The sequence below is a fragment of the Pelodiscus sinensis genome, chromosome 1 (genome assembly GCF_052426305.1).
Source record: "Pelodiscus sinensis isolate ZL-2025 chromosome 1, ASM5242630v1, whole genome shotgun sequence".
In the NCBI taxonomy this organism is placed as follows: Eukaryota; Metazoa; Chordata; order Testudines; family Trionychidae; genus Pelodiscus; species Pelodiscus sinensis.
In genome coordinates, this window is record NC_143052.1 from 24145160 (window position 1) to 24164536 (window position 19377).

General features: G+C 41.8%; 1 protein-coding gene across 18 annotated transcripts in view; it reads left to right on the plus strand.

The window, feature by feature from the left end:
• Positions 1 to 19377, plus strand: part of MAGI2 (membrane associated guanylate kinase, WW and PDZ domain containing 2) — a 1124289-nt gene that overhangs the window by 931651 nt on the left and 173261 nt on the right. For 17 of the 18 annotated variants that reach the window (XM_075926597.2, XM_075926502.2, XM_075926510.2 and 14 more), the window contains one exon: positions 10005 to 10640. The exons of the other annotated variant lie outside the window; for it this stretch is intronic. In XM_075926597.2, coding sequence (XP_075782712.2) covers positions 10005 to 10640 — 636 coding nt within the window. The remainder of the gene's footprint in view (positions 1 to 10004; positions 10641 to 19377) is intronic. 18 annotated transcript variants of the gene reach the window in all.

The following is a 19377-nucleotide window of genomic DNA, read 5'->3' on the forward strand; positions in this document are numbered from 1 at the left end:
TATTTGTCAGCTCAGTACGGCAGCCATTTAAATTTAAATGAAGCAGCGATTATTTAAATTGCGTCTTCATTTCCCTTTGCCCATCAGCCTAATCTACATGGCTCCATTGATGGAGCCATGTAGTTTAGACACACCCTGCGTGATTAGTATTAGTGCATTAAGGTCTAAGATTTTGAAAAGGGAGTATCAGGCTACTTATTTATGAGTCTAAAATGGGTGTAAGAGCCTCACTATAGTTACTTTTTAAAATCTTATCATAGAGATTTGGGACAAGCTTTAAAGCCACATGATCATTTACAGTATGTGCCACCCAACTTTGCATGCTGCAGCACCCAAAGGGTATGTCTACACAGCAGCATTATTTCGGAATAATGTCCATTATTCCAAAATAACTATGCGAGTGTCTATACATATAGTTCATTATTTTGAAATTATTTCAAAATAACGGGAGGCTTATTTTGGCATTTGGAAGCTTCAGTGCATGAGGAATAAAGCTATTTCAGAATAGCAGTCATGTGGACCCTCTACTGCTGCTATTTCGAAATAGCTCCCCTCTGAGGCCATTCAGAGTAATTACTCCCCAGTGCTTCCTGGGGCTCTAAATTGAAGTAGTGCATCCACATCAGAGGAGCCTGCCTCGGGCTAATTTCCAGGCTTCCTTGTAGTGTAGACGTGCTATTTTGAAATAAGCTATTTTGGAGTATTTCTTCCAGAATAGCTTATTCTAAAATAATCATGCAGTGTAGATGTAGCCAAAGTGAGTAGATAGTGTCTGTTTCCTCATGCTTTGATCTTTTCAGTCATCTTAAAAAGCTATCTCTTTTGGACAAACTTAAAAAATTATCGAAATATAGGGCTAATGTCTGTTCTGTGATACCAGTGTAAAGTCACAGTAACTCATCTAAAGCCAATGCACTATAAATCACCAAACTCAGTGATTGGGCAGCAAAATGGCAAATGAAATTTAATGTGGATAAGTGTAAAGTAATGCACATTGGGAAAAATAACCCCAACTATACGTACAGTATGATGGGGGCTAATTTGGCTACGACAAATCAGGAAAGGGATCTTGGAGTTATCATGGATAGTTCTCTGAAAACTTCCACGCAGTGTGCAGCGGCGTTCAAAAAGGCAAATAGGATGCTAGGAATTATTAGGAAAGGGATAGAAAATAAGACACAGAATATCTTACTGCCCCTGTATAAAACTATGGTACGCCCACATCTTGAATACTGTGTACAGATGTGGTCTCCTCACCTCAAAAAAGATATTTTGGCCTTGGAAAGGGTTCAGAAAAGGGCAACTAAAATGATTAGGGGTTTGGAACGGGTCCCATATGAGGAGAGGTTAAAGCGACTGGGACTTTTCAGTTTAGAAAAAAGGAGACTGAGGGGGGATCTGATAGAGGTCTATAAAATCATGAGTGGTGTGGAGAGGGCCGATAAAGAAAAGTTATGTATTAGTTCCCTAAATAGAAGAACTAGAGGACACCAGATGAAATTAATGGCAAGCAGGTTTAAAACGAATACAAGAAAGTTCTTCTTCACACAGCGTGTAGTCAACCTGTGGAACTCTTTGCCAGAGGAGGCTGTGAAGGCTAGGACTATAATAGAGTTTAAAGAGAAGCTAGATAATTTCATGGAGGTTAGGTCCATAAAAGGCTATTAGCCAGGGGATAAAATGGTGTCCTTGGCCTCTGTTTGTCAGAGGCTGGAGAGAGATGGCAGGAGACAAATCGCTTGATTATTGTCTTCGGTCCACCCTCTCTGGGGCACCTGGTGCTGGCCACTGTCGGTAGACAGGATACTGGGCTAGAAGGACCTTTGGTCTGACCCAGTACGGCCGTTCTTATGTTTTTATGTTCTTATGTTCTAAATTTGTACTCACATCTTAAATAAAGTAGAATTTGGCCCTGCAAAGTTGGGAAAGGATTTGTGTGGCTAACAACTTTTTTAATAAACTCGCTCCCCTTGCCTAACAAGCTATTACCTGTGATACAGCTGGAACACTGGCTTTGAACTGGTCAATGGACCTTGGGGGTCCACAAACGATGTGGTCTGCAAAATGTTGTCATTACCACAAAACAGTGATCCAAACTGTGGTTTGTGGACCCTTGGAAACCCAGATTATGACTGTGATTTTTCCAAAGGAGTCTGCACTTCCATTCAAATTTTTAGGGGCCTGTAAATGGAAAAAATTGAAAACCACTAAGTTAAAATGAACCTCATATTGAAGCTCACAGCATGGGAAGTAATGGTATGTCTACACTGCAGAGTTTTTCTGGAAAAACTACACTTACGTCCACACTGAAGTTGAGTTCTTTCAACAGAAAGTTGGAAGAACGCAGGGGGTTTTCTGGCAGCAGTAAACCTCTTTCCTCGAGGAAGAAGCCTTTTTCCGAAAGAGCTCTCCAGGAAAAAGCACAGGTGCCCTGGTGGCACTCCATCTATAGTAATCTCAACTTAAATGTGAGATAGCGTCCAATGAATGTGGACACTATCTTTCGAAAAAGCAGATCGCTTTTTTGATGCGCTTTTGTTGTGTGGATGCTCTCTTTCAGAAGAAGTTTTTCTGGAAGACCTCTTCCTGAAAGGCTTCTTCTGAAAGAAGCCTGCAGTCTAGACATAGCCTAAATCAGCAATTGTGGGCTTGTTGTTTTCAGTACATAGTACCATAGATGTGCATGATGCTTTACAGACAAAAGAGAAAACAAGGTCCCTGCTTCCAAGAGGTGACAAACACAGCTAGTACTACAAACAAGCAATCCGGTGGCACTATAAAGACTAACAATTTTATTAGTATATTATGCTGGAGCTGGTGGTAAAATTTTCAGATTTAATACACATATCTGTACTAGCTCTGAATGAACTGATATACTAAAAATAGCAGCTTGCCATGGCTTCATGAGAGGTGGAACTGAGTGCAATCCCTTCTGAATCCTCAGCTTAGTCAAAACGTATATTTCCAGCTCCAGAGTAGAAACACCGTTTGACTCCCTCACATTCACTCAGTTCTTTATACCTAGTATTTTCATGTGCTCTACTAAACTCTGAAGGAGGCTAAATTAAGATAACGTACATACTTAAGGAACCATAAGGAGGATTATATGAAATTAGAATGGAAAGCATATTAATTCACTCCAAGTTATTCTGTGAATAAATAGTATCACTTTCAACTTCCTTAGACATTGGTCAAGTGGTTGTGGGTGTAAGTAACTTGAAACACTGCTATAGCACTTCAGTGTAGGTACTGCCTACGCCAGCAGAAAGGATTCTCCGGTTGGCATACGTGATCCATCTCCTCAACAGGCAGTAGTTAGGGCAATGAAAGAACGGTGCCCTTTTATGTTCGTAAATTATTTTTATACAGTGTGCCTCTTAATTGGAATGTGCTCTTTTAGGAGAGCTGCTTTAACAATTCATGTACTTGGAAATCATAGCTAACAATGGTGAAATGTAAAAAATTATGGTTAATTCAGACAATATTAGTTAATAATGGGGATGTACTAGACCACCTCGTATCTAAGTGAGGCTTAAAGGGACACTTGAGCTTCTCAAATTGAATTTTTTTTGAACTAATTTAAAATATACATTCTGATATTATTTGTATTATGGGAACAACTAGAGGCCTCCAGTTGAAATCAGAGCACCATTGTCCTAGGACATAAAAACAGAGTCAGTCCTGGCCTCAACATGAGGTCTATAGGCAAGGCAGCCAAGAGGTGGGAGGGGAAATTGACACAGAGAGGCAACGTGATTTTCCCACTGTCATGGAGCAGGCCAGAGATACAGGTAAGGAATAGACCTCAGGTATTCTGACTTCTAATTCAGATCCCTGACAGAATTGTTGAGCCTCTGGACAAGGTGAGGGACAGGGGGCAGCTCTGTGCTCCAGGAAGGGGCAGAGACTCGGCTGGAAGGGGCAGGGCTGGGGGCAGCCAGCCCTCAGCACCGCTTAGACCCTCCCCACACACCAGCCCTTAGTGCCACCCAAAGCATGCCACCGGGGACACCAGCAGTTAATTAAAAGGGCCCAGAGCTCCAACTGCTTCTGCAGTAGTGGAGGCTGGGAGCTCCGGGCCCTTTTGAATCTCCAGGCCCTGGGTTAGTTGCCCTCTTTGCCCCCTCTCCCATCCATTAGACCTCATATGATAAAAACTTGGGACCAGTGCATGAGTGTGATGCCCTCGTACTAGTTCATGAGACAGGAAGTGCCATTGAGAATCAACAAAATTATTAAACTGATTCTACACAAAGTTCTGTCAAATGCACAGAATCAAAAAACTGAGGGGAAAACCCACAAAGAATATTTGTTCACTAACAACAGTGTTAGATGTTACTTGTAACAACAGTAGGTACAAACATGTCAGACAGAATGGTGACTTTCAAGTTTTCTGTCTCTTTAATCATGTGTTAGACACATGAAATTTGAAGTCTGATCTCTTTTATAAAGAAGATTTCAAATAAAGATTAAAGCAAGAAATAGATTGAAAATAAAGAAGAAATGCAGCAATTGCCACTTTTGTTCAGTACAGTATTCTGTTTCCTTAATTTCTAAAAGATTAGATTTAAAACTATATATTGTTTGCAGCATCTGTGTAAGTCAACATCATCCTTGTTCTTAGAGCTACCAATCCATTTCTGTATAACAAAACTTCCTCTTTCAACGTGCATTTTATGAGAGCAGTCAATGATGCACAATCAAGCAGTATATGTAATTCTCTGGATGTTATTCTCAAGCATTTAAACAAAATCAGTCAGCATTTGCTTGCTTGGCTCGCCTTTGGAGAAATCTACATGAATCACCACTTACGCATGTAAATTTTAAAAGCATGCAATTAACTGCTGTCAGATTGTTAGACAGTTTGACCATGTGTGAACTGACCATCTCATTGCATGTACATAAAATTCTTGTCTTTCCCTGTAGTGGCATCTTCTTCTATTTCCTCTACTGACTTGAATGGATTTATGATTAGAGTGCTTCCAGGAAATGATTTCATAAACTCTTTGGATGCAATTCCAGTAGCAAAAACATTTCTCATTTCATTATTGAATCTTGAGATACCATTAAAATATAAAATTGATAATGCATATTATTTTAGCTCAAATAATTAAGCTATGTATCTGGCGGGGAACCTAGAGCTATCATAGTTTATTGGTACATAACTTAATTGCAGAAGAACAAAAAAATTGTCACTTACATTACTGTATCTTGATTATTCTGACCACACAGCTTTTTTCTTTGTTATAAAAGATACGTACTATTTTGGATTTAATGAAAGTGGAAACAAAAATAGGCTAGTAAGTAATTTGGCTATTGTGTGAACAGATGCATATCTATTTATGAATGTTTATTGATAATCATCAATACACAGTCTAATCCTGATTATCAGAAGACACGAATCAACTGAAACTTATTTTTTAATTATTTTTCTTCTGTAAAAGAAGGCTGCTACATGAGCAGAGTATAAACCCACGAACCCAGTGTTGACGTACAGCATCCATGGAAACAAATTAGTGGGTGCTTAGCACTCACTGACAACTCCTCCCACCGCAGTGCCTCCCCTCGACCTGCAGCCCTGCCAGTCAACTGCTTTCCCTCCCTCCCAGTGCTTCCTACCCTCCAGTGATCAGCGGTTCTGCAGTGTGCAGGAGGCACTGAGGGGAAAGAGAGGAGTGGGATTGGGACATGTTTGGGGGAGGGGACAGAACTCAGCAAGAAGAAGTGAATTGAGCAGTAGGGTGACAGACTCGCCATGTCACTGAGCAAGGCAGGGGGGCTGGCTCTGTGTCCCTGAAAGGGGCGGAACCTTGAGTGTATGGGTCTGGGCGGGGGCTTGCCTCCCCCAGGTATCCCTCAGTGCTGCCTGGGCCTCCAGTGGCAACTTAAATTAGCAGCCAGAAGTCCTGGGCCCTTTTGAATCATCAGGCCCCTGGGCAGTTGCCTTCTTCCCCATTCCCTCCATCAGCAGGCCTGAGGATGGAGTTGGGCCTTTAGGGAAGGGATGGAGCGAGGGCAGGTTTGGAAGAGTTGCGATTGTACTAAGAAGATATCTGGAGCTGATTCCCAACCCATCCCACCCCACCTCTCCCTGCCATGTCTTTGATCAAAGCAAAGAGGGGTGTATGTACTTTGTATTTCCAGTGTGCATAATTTTACTACCGAATTGTGTAGGATGCACACGTAGTAGTGTGTTGGGGTTTTATTGCCAGGCAGACTCTAAGTAGTGAGGAGGGATATAAGCAGAGGTGCTGGGCATGTCGTCACACTCCATGGCATGAAGTGGTTTCCATCATATACGGTTTACAGTTTGGTTGAATGTTCTCAGTGCCCCTCTATAAAATGTGTCCCAGCACCCCTGGATATGAATGCATTCTGTGGATTTAACAATGGCTAGAGGAAAGCATAGGTTTGGCGATATCCTGTGTGAAGGACTTATAAATGGGTCTAAAGTGGTTATTAAATTTTCCAAGTGTGTAATTCTGTTGGGGCTCAGTGTTAGAGCATATGGGAAGTGTAGGTGGTACATCGGCCATCCTTAGGCATATGCAGCTGCGTAGGACACCACTAAATGGTGCCCCAAATTTAGTAGTACCGTATGCTGGATAGGCCTACCCAGCTGTGGGTAGTTTCAGCTTTGGCAGCCCTAATCTCCCAGGCCCTCACCCTCTGCTCTACGTCCCAGTACCCTAGCCCCAGCTCTGCCTCCCAGTCCACAGCTTTGACCAGCTGTGCTGCTCCCCTCTTCCACTTGCTCTGCCACTCAGCCTGCAGGTCCAACCAGCTGATCTGCTCAGTCTGCCTACTCCCCCAACAGCCTGCCTTCCCTGCTCCTGCCCCCACAGACCTGATCACAGCTCCCACGTACACTGAGCAGCCTCTCCCCCCTCCCAATTCCCACAGGAGATGGAGGGTGCAGTTGCTCAGTCTGCGTAGAGCATCAGAAATCCTAAGGATGGCCCTGGTGGCACATGACCATTCTAGTGAAAAGGCAGAGTGGAAAAGGAATAAGCCCTTTTCCGGAGGATCCCTTATTCCTACTTTCAAATAGGAATAAGGGATCCTCCGGAAAAGGGCTTATTTTCCAGAGAATCGCGTCTACACTGGCACTTTTCTCTGGCAAAAACCCCGAGCCGGAAAAAAGCAGCAGCCATGTAAATACAAATGCCACTGGGATATTTAAATCCCTCGTGGATTTGCAATTCCGAAGTGTCTCATTAGCATCCCTTTTCCGGAAAAGGATGCCAATGTAGACACAGCCTGCATGAGGAGCATAGTTCCTCAGACCACACAGTGGGCAGGAAGGAGGATTCACACACCTACTGAGAGAAAGGATATGTCTAGACTGCATGGCTCTGTTGTCAGATCCATGTAGATTAGTTTACAAGACATACCCAAATGAAGCCGCGATTTAAATAATTGCTGCTTCATTTAAATTAAAATGGCTGCCGCGCTGTGCTGATCAGCTGTTTGTCGGCTCAGCGCTGTAGTCTGGACGCTCTGCAGTCGACATCAAAGGCATTGGTCGACCTCCCTGGTATGCCTGCTGGGATGAGGTTTACTGGGGAGATTGACAAATGCCATTTTAATTTAAATGAAGTGGCGTCTGGGAGGGGTGTTTATCAGTCTCTGCACTCTGCATTCCTTCCCTCCCAGGAAACCCCTCTATCCCCTCCTTGCCTCAGCGACCCACTGCCAGTCTTCATCTAGCCCTGCCACAGGGGCAAACCTTTGTCTGAAATGGCCACTCATCATTGGCAAGAGAGTGTGGACCTGCTGTCCCTTTCCTATCCTTGCTGCCACTCTGTAGCCTTGCTTCAGGCCATGCAACTTGGGAGTGAGGTAAGGCTCCCTAGCCCTGCCTGCCTTTCCTCAGCGCTGCTCTGTCTTGGGAAACCACCAAGCTTCCTTAGCAGCCAGGTCCTTCCTGCTCCCCCAGCTAGGGCAAATCTGTTTGCCTCCCTCCAGGAGCCCTTATTTATACAGCCCCCAGCTGGGACCTCATTGATAGTATCTGCCTCAGCTGTGGCCTTTGCTCTCAGCCCAGGGCTGGGTCTTATCATTAAAGGAGCATTGAGGGGCAGACCCCCCCCATCATGCCCCCTTTTATTTAAGCTACTCAGCCCCTCTTCCCTTCCCTACTATTCATTCCCACTTATCTTCCTTTCCATAGTATCTTCCCTCATGGCAGAACCAAATCCTTCTTCCTCTGTTATCCACCTACTCTTGCATCCTAGTTATCCCCTCTGTCAGTGATCATTCACATTCATAATTTATTTTTGTTCCAAAAATAGTTTCAGGGCCTTCTGAAGCACCTGCTGTACTCAGATTGCATTTTGCCATGATAAAAACCTTGACAGAGGCAGATTTTTCCTGAATGGTTACAGTTCATTCTCAGATTTCTTCCCAGAGTGGGTTCACACGTCAAAGTTGCAGACTTTGAGAGACGTTAGGTGGCCTATTCACCTCAATAATATTAATCTATGAAAAAGAGCACCTGATGGAGATGAATACTGCCTGCAGCAATAGCTATGTGATGTGTGAACTGCCATGCGGGACACCCGAGAAGGAAATATGAAGCTGACAAGTGCCCCCAATCATTAGGTACATCTAGACTACATGCCTCTGGAGACAGAGGCATGTAGATTAGGCTACCCGGCATAAGAAAATGAAGTGGCGATTTAAATAATGGCTGCTTCATTTAAATTTAAATGGCTGCCACGCTAAGCCGATCAGCTCTTTGTCGGCTCAGTGTGGTAGTCTGGACGCTCCGCAGTCAACATCAAAGGCATTTGTCGACCTCCCAGGTAAACCGTATCCCAGGAGGCATACCTCAGAGGTCGACAAATGCCTTTGATGTCGACCGCGGAGTGTCCAGACTACCGTGCTGAGCCGACAAACAGCTGATCAGCTCAGCACGGCAGCCATTTAAATTTAAATAAAGCTGCGATTATTTAAATCACTGCTTTATTTTCCTATGATGGGTAGCCTAATCTACATGCCTCTGTCACCAGAGGCATGTAGTCTAGATGTACCCTTACTTACCCCCTTGTTGCCTTTCCAGGGTTCCACCACACCTGCTAGGCCTCATCCCTAATCCCTCAACCCCTCTTCTCCTATTTCCACCTATTTTTCCTCCTCTAATCACCTTCCCCTCCCAGCAAGTGTTTGCTTGTATAATTTTTTAAAAATAGTTTCAGCACCTTCTCAATATTCAGCTTACTCCAATTGGCAGAACCAGATTGAAGTAATAGCCCTCCCTATTTTTTAACTTCATATTTCTGCTCTAGGTAGGATTTGAACTTACAATACCTCACATTCAATGACTATACCAGACCCTCAGAGTGACTCTGGTTCTAGGCTGAAAACATAGTTTTCAAGATAGCTGTCTTGTCTCACTGCACATGCTCAGTATAATCCATTAGGTCTGATATTAAGAATGTGAGACTTATGAAAAGCCTAACCAGAGAAGCAGAATCTTTTTGAAATAACGACATGATTTTCCTTCGAAGGGTTGGTGGATGCCATGAGCTCTATTGGGATAACTGTTAACTGCTGGGTCTTTGGTGCAGTGACCTGAGTCCTGGTTTGATTTCCATCAGAGAGCAAAAAAAATAGGTTGCCAGAATCAGTCAACTTTGAGAAAGGGGTTTGGGTCTGTATCTATCTCATAAGGCCTTTGTTCAAATGCTCGCAGGTTTCGATCAGTCATAGGACCTGCACCCCCAAAAAATATATAAAGATAATCCGAGTAAATATGTAGGTTTCAGAGCACTCAGGAGAGCTGAGCTTCAGACAAAAACTTTTATCTGAATCTTATTTATAGTGGCAGACAAATTTCAGCCAAGTGTCACCTTTGATTGATCTGAATATTGCTATCATTGCTTTTAATTTTTAGTAAAATGGTGATTTCCTATGCCTGATTTGATAAAAAAAATCCATTCTTTTTGTACCAATAGTAATTGAAGTTTTCTTATGTCATCACTATTTTTGTCTCTTTCCAGGTGATGTCATTGTCTATATTAATGAAGTTTGTGTCCTTGGGCATACTCACGCAGATGTAGTCAAACTCTTCCAGTCAGTTCCTATTGGTCAGAGTGTCAACCTGGTGCTATGTCGTGGATACCCTTTGCCCTTTGATCCTGAAGATCCTGCCAACAGCATGGTGCCACCACTTGCAGTAATGGAGAGGCCTCCGGTAGTAGTAAATGGAAGACATAACTATGAAACTTATTTGGAATACATTTCTAGGACCTCTCAATCTGTTCCAGACATAACAGATCGACCGCCACATCCCTTGCACTCCATTCCAGCAGATAGTCAGCTTGATAGCACATTCCCTCCACCTGTTCATGATGATAATGTATCAATGGCTTCCTCTGGGGCCACCCAAGCTGAACTCATGACCTTAACCATTGTGAAAGGGACCCAGGGCTTTGGCTTCACTATAGCAGACAGTCCTACAGGACAGAGGGTGAAGCAAATTCTAGACATTCAGGGATGTCCTGGTTTGTGTGAAGGTGACCTCATTGTTGAGATCAACCAGCAGAATGTACAGAACCTGAGCCATGCAGAAGTAGTGGATATACTTAAAGAATGTCCTGTTGGAAGTGAAACTTCTTTGATTATCCATAGAGGAGGTAAGTCTAGAAAGTCTGTACAATTACAAAAATGTATGTGAACAATTCTAAATGATGGGAACTACTTATCTTTATGTATTGGATTGGAAATGGTTTGTTCTGCGAGGAAATATTTATTCTGAAAAAAATGTGTATACATACAAGTACTGTGGGAAAATGTAATTTTTTTTTGTAGATCTTTGTGTTTTGAGACTCTAAGCATACATCAAAATCTCCCTTTTTGTATAACTGTAAAAAACACTCTGCAAGGCAATTCCAGGCATGCATTTAGTAGCATTTAGTAGTTTTGCATGATGCAAGTTTTTAGGGTATATCTATAATGCAATAAGGCATCCAAAGCTGGACCACATCAGCTGACTTGGGATCATGGGGCCCAGTCTGCAGGGTTATAAAATTTCAGCATAGCTCAGGCTGGAATGTCCACACTGCAAATTTATAGTTCCAAAACACAGGGTATGTCTACATTGCAGCATTTTTCCGGAAAAACGGCCATTTTCCTGGAAGAACTATACTTACTATCCACACTGCTGTTGTGTTCTTTCAACAGAAAGTCGAAAGAATGGAGGGGGTTTTCCGACAGCGGTAAACCTCTTTCTATGAGAAAGAAGCCTTTTTCCGAAAAAGCTTTTACAGAAAAGGCGTGTGTGGACACAAAAGAGGGAGTTCTTTTGAAAGAAAAGGCCTCCAGGAAATAACACAGGTGCCCTGGTGGCCATTCTGTCCATGCTAATGCCAACTTAAATGCGAGATAGTGTCCAATCAATGTGGACTCTATCTTTTGAAAAAGTACATCGCTTTTTTGTTGAGCTTTTGCTGTGTGAACGATCTTTTCCAGAAAACTTCTTCCGAAAAAAGTTTGCAGTCTAGATGTAGACCCAGTGCCACAAACCCAAGTCAGCTGACATGTTCTGTTACAGTATAGACATACCTGAAGTAAACCAACTCATGGCACTGCAAGGTTTAAATATAATCCTGAAATGATAGTTAAATCAAGGAGATCAAAATCAGAACAAAGGTGAATTTATCAAAACTGAAAGGTACACTGTCAAATTTACTAGGTCATTTGACCTAATTTTTTTTTAACTGATGTACAAAGATTGTTCATTTTTGCCCCAAAATTAAAAACATCCATATCTTTTGTCTATTTAAAAATGGCTTCTAGCAGCTCCATATTCATTAGTAACCCTAATAAACCTGTGGGGCTACGTCTAGACTGGCATGATTTTCCGCAAATGTTTTTAACGGAAAAGTTTTCCGTTAAAAGCATTTGCGGAAAAGAGCGTCTAGATTGGCACGGACGCTTTTCCACAAAAGCACTTTTTGCAGAAAAGCATCCGTGCCAATCTAGACGCACTTTTGCGCAAAAAATCCCCGATAGCCATTTTCACGATCGGGGCTTTTTTGCGGAAAACAAATCTGAGCTGTCTACACTGGCCCTTTTGTGCAAAAGTTTTGCGCAAAAGGACTTTTGCCCGAACAGGAGCAGCATTGTATTTCCGCAAGAACACTGACAATCTTACATGAGAACGTCAGTGCTTTTGCGGAAATTCAAGCAGCCAGTGTAGACAGCTGGCAAGTTTTTCTGGAAAAGTGGCTGATTTTCCGGAAAAACTGGCCAGTCTAGACCCAACCTGGGTGTATGTTCTATTGCGGGTGGAGGAGTATAATAGTCTGTAAGGAAACAATAGTAAGAACCAGTTGTTTTTAATACCTGTATGGTAACCTTTAAATTCTTTACTTTTCACATTTTAGTATTTCAGATTTTTTTCGACAGTGTCCTATGTAAGCAGGAGATGATGTCCAATCAACATGGCTTCTGCCTCTTATTGAGGTGGATTAAAGACTTAGACAGGAGAGTGCTCTTTTGTCAATTTAGCGCATCTTCAGTAGACCCAATAAATTGTGTTAATGGCAGTGGTACCGATTTAGTATGATAGTGAAGACTTGCCTAAAGTCATTGCTTTAAGAGGCATGCATGCGATCCATCTGTTCATCTATCAAGAGCTTAGCAAAGCAATGATGTAAAAGAGGGCAACTGTCTATAAGTAGTAGAAAGTGAACAGTGATGAATATCAAAGAAGGATGGGAGTTTTCAGGATAGTACCAGATAAATAAGTAGGAGCCATCAAAATAAAACAAAACAAATGAAAAAAATAAAACAAATAAAACAAAAAAAATTAGGCTGAATATCAGGAAATACTTTCTAGAGCACATTTATTACTTTCAAAATGTCGCATGCTATATGAAATTGTGGTGTCCCCTATTATAATGAGTCAACCAAAGGAAAACAGGACAAAGCAATGGATAATTTAATTTAGGGAAAATCTTCTAGCATAAGAAATGTAACAGAAATGACGGTTTCTTGGACGAAAATCTGTTTTCCCACCATTTGTTGTTCCACTATGAAAAGAGAAACATTTTGTGACCAATTCAGACAAGATAATCTCAATATGGAACAGAGCCCTAGCAACATTTCTCTAAACCTACTATGATTCTAAAATATTTCATCTACAAAATTGAGGAAAACAGGGAACACCTCTTTATTATTCTTTTATGCCATTTTTTAAAAAAATGTGTGTGCATGATGACAGTTAAATGTATCCTCTTTTTATTTCATTGCTCTGTGCATCCTGTTTTTAGTTTCTCATTTTTACAAAGACTAAGAATAATGTACTATTTTTATTTATGTTATTTGCTGCAGGAGGGAAGTTGTGTGATACATGTATTTATTGTGGGTTCTTAACAGTTATTTACGAATTTGACATAAGGCCTAAAGTTATGATGCAGTGGGACAAGTCCAGTTTCAGAAGTGTCTTGTCTCTCACTCTCTGAACAAAAAAAAATCGTATTCTTGTGTGAAAAGGGTGGACATTTCTTCTCAGATATATTAATTACAGATACAGACGTCTTCCGGTGGATCATTCTGTGGCATTAGCAAAAGCCCTTTGCCCTCGAGCTTAGAAGATCAGTATCATGGCCATTGAATGGAAATAATAAAGTGTAGGGGAGGGGGAATGGTAGTATCCAAAAGGAAAAGTTTGAGAAGCCTTTGGTACTTCATTTAGACCAACAGTGAGAAGCCAGTGTTTGACCACCTGGAGAGGAGGAAGAACCCCTGATTTTCCATATGTTCACCTTATTCCTTCTAAAGAGGCATTAGTAATTCATTTGTTTGTCTGATATTGTCATTTCACAGGTTTGCTACATCTCTAGAGAAAATGAGATAGTTCTACTCTCATGTTTTTTTATAATACTAACAGATGGCTAGGTCAGAACTTGTCTACACCAGCTAATCTAAGGAATTGTTGAGGTTCTCAGGAGACACAGCTTTTTATCAAGTATGGTAGGCACCCCCGCTGAGCTTCTGTCTGCCTGCAGTTAAAGCTCCTTCTCTCTTAGGGTATGTCTGCACTACCCCGCTAGTTCGAACTAGCGGGGTAATGTAGGCATACCGCACTTGCAAATGAAGCCCGGGATTTGAATTTCCCGGGCTTCATTTGCATAAGCGGGCGCCGCCATTTTTAAAACCCCGCTCGTTCGAACCCCGTGCAGCACGGCTACATGGGGCACGAACTAGGTAGTTCGAACTAGGAAGCCTAGTTCGAACTACCTAGTTTGTGCCCCGTGTAGCCGCGCTGCACGGGGTTCAAACGAGCGGGGTTTTAAAAATGGCGGCGCCCCGCTTATGGAAATGAAGCCCGGGAAATTCAAATCCCGGGCTTCATTTGCAAGTGCGGTATGCCTATATTACCCTCCTAGTTCGAACTAGGAGGGTAGTGTAGATATACCCATACTGCCTTGCCAACCAGTTCAGTTGTAATTCTGGCCAGCCAGTCTCCTAAACCCTTCTTATATGGAAGGAGGGAGGAAAACATCATACATACTTCTCTGCCTGAGTTAGAAGTCACCTGGCCCATTCCCTAGAGAAGACATAAAAGAAGATTGGAGGTTGTGGAAGAGAATATTGAAGCTTAAAAAACCAAAACTTAACATCATGGTCCCCCTCTCCTTGCTGAAGGCTAAGGGAAAATTGGAGAGTGTGTGTGTGTGTGTGTGTGTGTATGCGCGCGCGCACGTGTAAGCATAGCATGGTGAGTACACGTGTAAGCATAGCATGGTGAGGGTGGTTAAACGCTGGAATAAATTGGTTATGATGGTTGTGGAATCTCCATCTCTGGAGATATTTAAGAGCAGGTTAGATAGACATCTATCAGGGATGGTCTAGATGGTTCTGCCGTGAGGGCAGAGGACTGGACTTGATAATAATCTGTTGAGGTCCTTCCAGTTGTAATATTCTGTGATTCTATGAAAAGTGTAAAGAAAATTTCCCAGCCTCTTGGCAAAGGTGCAAGAGGCATTAGAAACAGAACCAGCATATGTCTCAACGCCACAGCTATCCTAAGAAGGAAAATACAGCAGAACATGCTGTAACTGAGGACCTAGAGATTTCCAGTGAAGAGGTAGATTACTTTAGTATGACTTTAGGCAATCCAAAGACTCTCATTGAACATATACTGCAGAAGGCTGCTGACCTTTCAACTGCTGATTTGCAACTGCTGTTAAATCAGTACCAATTCAATTCTAGCTGGAATGTGAAGCCAGCTGAAATGTAGTTACACTGATAATCATCAATACCAGACTGGAGAAATGTGACCCAGTCCTCGTGGTGTATCACAGGTTTCTTATTAACAGTCTGCATTTGCCACTGACCTCAGAATGATTATATTGTGTGAGAGATATTATCCCTTAGGGTTGATAGTAGTTCACATGCAAGTCTTCAGAGCAATGAAAGCTATGGATTTGATCACAGTGCAATAATGACTATCCTCAGTGTGAGAAAGGAGAAAAAACGGTCACTGTGGGCCATGTCCAGTTTTATCACAGAAATAATTACATCTTTCCAGGAGATGGACACTTAAGGGTCTAGCTGATGTTAGAAATAGACCTTCGTGTGCAGCCTGTGAGACTACCAAAAAGCAAACTTCCATTAACCCTTGCAGAACTACTGAAGAAGGAATTGGTGAGCCTGAAAAGAAGAGACATCAGTACATGCATTAAAACTAGCACACAGTCAGTCAGCAGGCTAGGATCAGCATTCTAGCAGTAGGAAGACTTCAGGTAAACTGTGGGATGGCAATGACCCAAAACCAATGAATGAAGTTTTAAAAAGAAGTCACTATTAATGTTCCCTCTCATCTGTTCCATCCATGTGCAGCTTTTTTTGCACTGGGTGTGGATCACTATCCCATGTAGTGGCACTTAGACCACTTACAGAGAGAAAGAATGAGTTCCCTCTACAGCCTTAGTTGAGAGCCAGCTGGCTTTTAGCTAAAGCTGGAGAGTCTCATACACTAAGCTCCAGAGATTCCAGGTTCCTTTCCATCTGTCAGCGTTATATCTGTCCCTTCTTTTTCAAATCCTGTTCTCTCCCCCCCCCCCCTTTGAGAAGCATTTCCAGCTGTGAACAAATCAACAAGCAGTCTGTGTGGAAAGAAACACCATGTCATTTCTCTGCTGAAATGTAGATTTTGGCCCCCTTTCTTGCCAAGGAATGGCCATGTAGCCGGGAATGGTCGAATAGCCTTATTTACACCTGGCTGAGGCATCGGCTTTTTCTCTGAGGAACCTATTTGGCCATTCTCCAGATATAGCTGGAAAGTATACTTTTAGTCATAGTTTCAACGTACATTTACAACTTCACATATGATTTTGCTTCATACATTTTGCCATAACATTATTGATCAACAAATTGTAAGTTTTTTAATGATACCACATAAGACATACCTTGTACAAAAATTATCACAATATAGTGCAGGGTGTGAACACAGATATATTCTGTCACAGAGATAGGCTATTTGGACTACTCTCAGGTAAGAACCATGATCAAGAAAGCGAAGTGCATGTTGCAAGGCATTTCATAACTGACATTTAATGCTCTGGCAGTAAGCCACAGTATGATGCAGGGGAACTCGAACAATTAATGTCAAATGACTGTTTACACACAAGACTATCTTCCTTGGATACCCACAAAGCAATAGGAATGCTGAGTCTGTGACAGAGACAGCCAAGAGACTGATGGCAAAGGCAAAACCGACAAGAAAGGATCCCTGCCTGGCAATGTTGGACCAGTGTAATACATTCTGCCAGAGAGTAGCGAGTAGCCCAACACAAAGACTGATGGGGCAGAGAATTAAAACACAGATTCCCAGGAAGAGCGATCTGCTATAGCCCAGCAGAGGATCAACTGACAGTGCACAGATGCAATTAAAAAATCATCCAGCCAAGCAGGCAATCCACTACAAGGAGCCAAAACCCGAAGCCCCTTATACTCAAGTGAGCAGATCTGGGTCCAATCACAAAATAGCCATGCAAAGATATGATAAAAAGGCAATCAATCACTCGGCCTGTGATTTAACACAAGTCAATATGAGGTAGCTACAGACTTAGGATAGCAGTGGAAACAAAACCAAAGACATTTGTGGAGTAATGGCAGACACAGAGTACTGACAGATGGACAGAGACAAATCCAGGACCAGAAGAACATAGAGCCTGAGCCTATGACCTGACAACATCAAAAGAAAGAAGCAGAAGAATATAGAGCTTCTGCAAATGTCTTGACAGAGTCAGAAGAATTATGGTATAATGCTTATAAATAGAGGAGTATCAGGACATCACCCAATGGAATGAAGGCTGCAGTGGAGCAGGTCTCCTTCCAAGAACAGTAAGGAAACTTGAAGACCTCTGGGCATGTCTGCACAGCAGCTTTATTTTGAAATAACATTATTTTGAAATAACAGAGTACGCATCTACATAGCAAGCCTGTTATTTTGAAATCATTTTGAAATAATGGGCTTCTTACTCCAACTTCTGTAACCCTCATTTCATGAGGAGTAAGGAAAGTCGAAGAAAGTGTGTTCTTCCTTCAACTCCCTGCACTGCAGACAGGGCTTAAAGCTGAGTTAAGCTACTTCAACTTCAGATACACAATTAACATAGCTGAAGTTGAGTATCTTAATTCAATTTTAGCCCGCAGGCAGAAAAGCTATCTATATTTCTAAGGTGAGCTATGTACTAATAACTTCTGACCACAGCCAAGTCAGCAAGTATATGCCCAAAAGGTACCATAACAGAAACAGAAATTATTGTTTAAAGCTATTAAAATCTTAAATGATCATGGAGGGAGGAGCACAGAAGGAAAGAGTTTGCTGGAGGCAGCGGGATGTCCGTGGAAACATGGATAGAATACCAGGTGCAGTTGAAGCATCTCTGTAAATGTTACCCTTAGTAAATATCAGTTTACTTTTAGAAGTGTAGGGTCCTTTCATGTTATTATCCAGGAAGCTGCACATGAAACTCTCTTCATATTTTATCTCACTGTTCCTGTTTTCCAGCTCCATTCTGTTTCTCTGATTCACCCCTCTGATTCCATGCAATGCTCTATTGTTGCCCCTCAGTTCACTTGCTCTCTAGGTCCTAGTCCTTAAATCTACCCCTAGAAAAATTAAGGTTGTATATATGAACAGACTTTTTAAATTTCCTATCTCCAAAGTTATGAGCTTTCATGTAGTACCTAGGGGTATGTCTAGATTACATGCCTCTGCCGACAGAGGCATGTAAAATAGGCTACCCGACATAGTCAATGAAATGGGGATTTAAATATCCCTAGCTTCATTAAAATAAAAATGGCCACTGCACTGTGCCGGCTCAGCTGATCATCAGCACAGCGCACAAGTCAAGATGCGGATCGGTTAACAAGGGAAGCCTTTGTCGACCGCTCCTGTAAACCTAATGTCACGAGGCATAAGGGAGCGGTCGACAAAGACTTCCCTAGTCAACTGATTCGCATCTTGACTCGTGCATAGTGCCGACAATCAGCTAAGCTGGCACAGCGCGGTGGCCATTTTTCTTTTAATGAAGCTGGGGATATTTAAATCCTCGCTTTATTGACTGTGTCGGGTAGCCTATTTTACATGCCTCTGTCGGCAGAGGCATGTAATCTAGACGTACCCTAAATGTCAAAAATTTCATCCTCACTGATGCTATGGTTTTTCTTTCTTTCTTTCTTTCTTTCTTTCTTTCTTTCTTTCTTTCTTTCTGGGAAGGCAAAGTTATGATTGTTCATAAATGAGAGAGATTGCATGAGCAAATGTTTTCTCAAAGATTCCTCTTAGGTATACTATACAATCAGCTTCATTTACTTTCTTATTAGTTGATACATACTAACCAGATTACTCACTCTTTACCTTCTTATAAAAAAACAGATATCCCTGTATTTTTATGTCATCCCTTTCAGTGCCCACCCATATTTCCAATAATATTTCAATAAGTAAAACCTCTGAAAGACTTTTACGAAATAAAGTTACCATGCTAAAACTACTAGCTTGCTGACACATATTCACACTGCATTCTAGATTCAGTATTTCCAGTAAGGCACAGCATAGCTCAGAAAGTACTATTGTGTTACCTGTGGAAGGATAAGGCTAATATGTGTTAAATACACAGACAGCTCTCCTCATAACCTTCAGAGTGCTTATGTCTTTTTAATGCTACAAATTGAGGTAGCATGTGAATGCTTTGGTTTAACTTCAAATAAGTGTTAAACATCTTTTTATTTAGTATATCACCCCTGTTTAATAAATATTTTACACATTATAGCAGGTAAAGTAAAAAATTGATTCTGTCTCTGGGCTAAACATTTTACATGAAATTTGTGAATCAAAGTTATAATTTGATTAAT